The sequence below is a fragment of the Penaeus monodon genome, chromosome 15, assembly GCF_015228065.2.
Source record: "Penaeus monodon isolate SGIC_2016 chromosome 15, NSTDA_Pmon_1, whole genome shotgun sequence".
Taxonomy (NCBI): domain Eukaryota; kingdom Metazoa; phylum Arthropoda; class Malacostraca; order Decapoda; family Penaeidae; genus Penaeus; species Penaeus monodon.
The window spans coordinates 1,302,344-1,304,349 of NC_051400.1; the positions used below are offsets into that span (position 1 = coordinate 1,302,344).

Genomic DNA, 2,006 nt, shown 5'->3' on the forward strand with positions numbered 1-2,006 from the left:
TGTAGGGGTACCAAGTATGCAAAAATGCATTGTTATAATTTAATATTTTTCATTTTCAGGGAACTTTTAGAAAACAGCATTGCTCCCAAAGCACAGAGGCTGTCTTCCCATGATCAGGCCCAGCTTATCGAACTCCTAATCCACAAAGACACAGAACTGAAGGAAAACTATAAAGGTGATAAACAAACTACTTGATTTCCTAGGAATTGTGTTATTCTGTTTCTCTCATCATGTATTATTTTTTGCTTCTCTTATAAATGTTTGTAAATAGATAGATAAAAGAACCAAATATATATTTTTGATGTCTGAGTAAATAAACAGGTTCCCAAAGAATTTGACTTTTTTCCATCTCTTTTTTTTATACTGCAAATGTCTATGTCTCTGCTGGTATATGATACTGACAGTAGAAGCTAAGTATGTAGCCAGTAAAAACACTATCACCCGACAGTTGGCCAGTGACCAAGCGAGGATTGCAGAAATCATGGAGACAGTACAGGCAGAAGTGGACAGGCACGACCAGATGATTTTGCAGCTAGAAAAGCAATTACATGATGCCCATCACACCTTAGTAAGAGAAATTGTTGTTTCTTCAGCTCTGAGAAACTTTAATGCTTGCTCATGAAATGATACTGTGTAACATATTTATATCAAACCTTTACTGAAAGAGGTTGTATTTTCTGTGCAAGATTTAGGGAGGTCATTTAGTTTGTAAGGATTCATATTGTTGTTCTATATCCAGCATATGTTGTGTCATAAAGCAGTTGTAACACATGGAAATTATATATTAGTAAATATAAAGAATATTACATTTGAACACACAAGCCCCTGTGTCTGAACTGAAATGTCAGTTTGTTTTAAGCTCTGTTATTCATTTCTTTTTACTTCTAAATGATGGGAAGGGCAGATTACACAGGGGTTATGTCCAAATCTTGGGTGGGTCTTGCTGTGGTTTAGAGTGTAAAGTCTCTTATGATTGTGAAAAATAATGTATTCAAATTTCAGATTATTTTGGTTCTCACAAGGTTTCTTAGCAATGTTACTATTATATGAAATCCTGTCTTGGTATTCAGTAATTATGGCCTTTTACTTGTTCATGATAAGCAAACAGTCTAGGGCATGACAAATAAGCTATAGTCTTTCTTATATTTATTTTTTCAACAGTCTGTGGCATTGTACCAGGCAAGACAGAAACTACAAAGCATTGCAAGAGCCAACAAAAGACCTGTCAACAGTGAGGAACTTATAAAATACGCACACAGAATCTCTTCCACGTACGCCGTCTCTGCACCAGACAATTGGCAGCAGGGTGATCCTAGAAGACCATACCCCACAGGTATTGTAGACTAAGATGAGAAAAACAGTCAAAAACTTGGGACATTTTGTGTGTGTGGGGAGGTGTTTATCAAAAAGATTCAAGACAGAATACTGTACCAGAAAAAGAAAGTTATTCCTAAAGACAGATCACAATGTAATGTTACGCTGTATGCATAAAAACTTACATTCTTAATTATTGTTTAGTGAGGTTCCTTTATTATGATACAGGACTCGCTATGGCAGGAAGAGTATTGTTATCAAGACTGTGCTTTTGATATTTTAGGCATGAATTGTGGAGTTCACTGGTACTGAGTGTCATTTTCTTTTTACTTTTATCACCATCTGCCACACTATCTGCAGATTTTGAGTAGCCAGTCCATCTCGCCCCCTCATCTGCATCAGCTTCCTTTCCTATTTTCTGAATATTTGATATGACCTAACATCTTCATCCCTTGTTTACAGACTTGGAAATGCGTGCCGGTTACTTAGGTCAGAACGGGCAGCTCCTCCATACCCAGTCCCACCTTTCTGACCCGATGACAAGAGGCCACCACACCGGTAAGTACGGTGCGTTCCTTCACAATTTTGCCATTTCGATGTTGTGTTGTTGTTGTGGTGTTCTCAGTTTGTTTTTAATTTTGGCTGAACTCTTTTGGTAAGGCAGATAATGCATGTGTTAAAAGGATTGTTAG

The 2,006-nt window shown here is 37.1% G+C and overlaps 1 protein-coding gene across 1 annotated transcript in view; it reads left to right on the forward strand.

Moving 5' to 3' along the window:
• LOC119582086 (mediator of RNA polymerase II transcription subunit 4-like) overlaps positions 1 to 1,973 on the forward strand; it is a 4,569-nt gene extending 2,596 nt beyond the window's left edge. Inside the window, exons 2-5 of the mRNA XM_037930333.1 lie at positions 60 to 175; positions 423 to 568; positions 1,162 to 1,333; positions 1,777 to 1,973. Of these exons, the coding sequence (XP_037786261.1) occupies positions 60 to 175; positions 423 to 568; positions 1,162 to 1,333; positions 1,777 to 1,973 (631 nt within the window). The remainder of the gene's footprint in view (positions 1 to 59; positions 176 to 422; positions 569 to 1,161; positions 1,334 to 1,776) is intronic.
• The last annotated feature ends 33 nt before the right edge of the window (positions 1,974 to 2,006 follow it).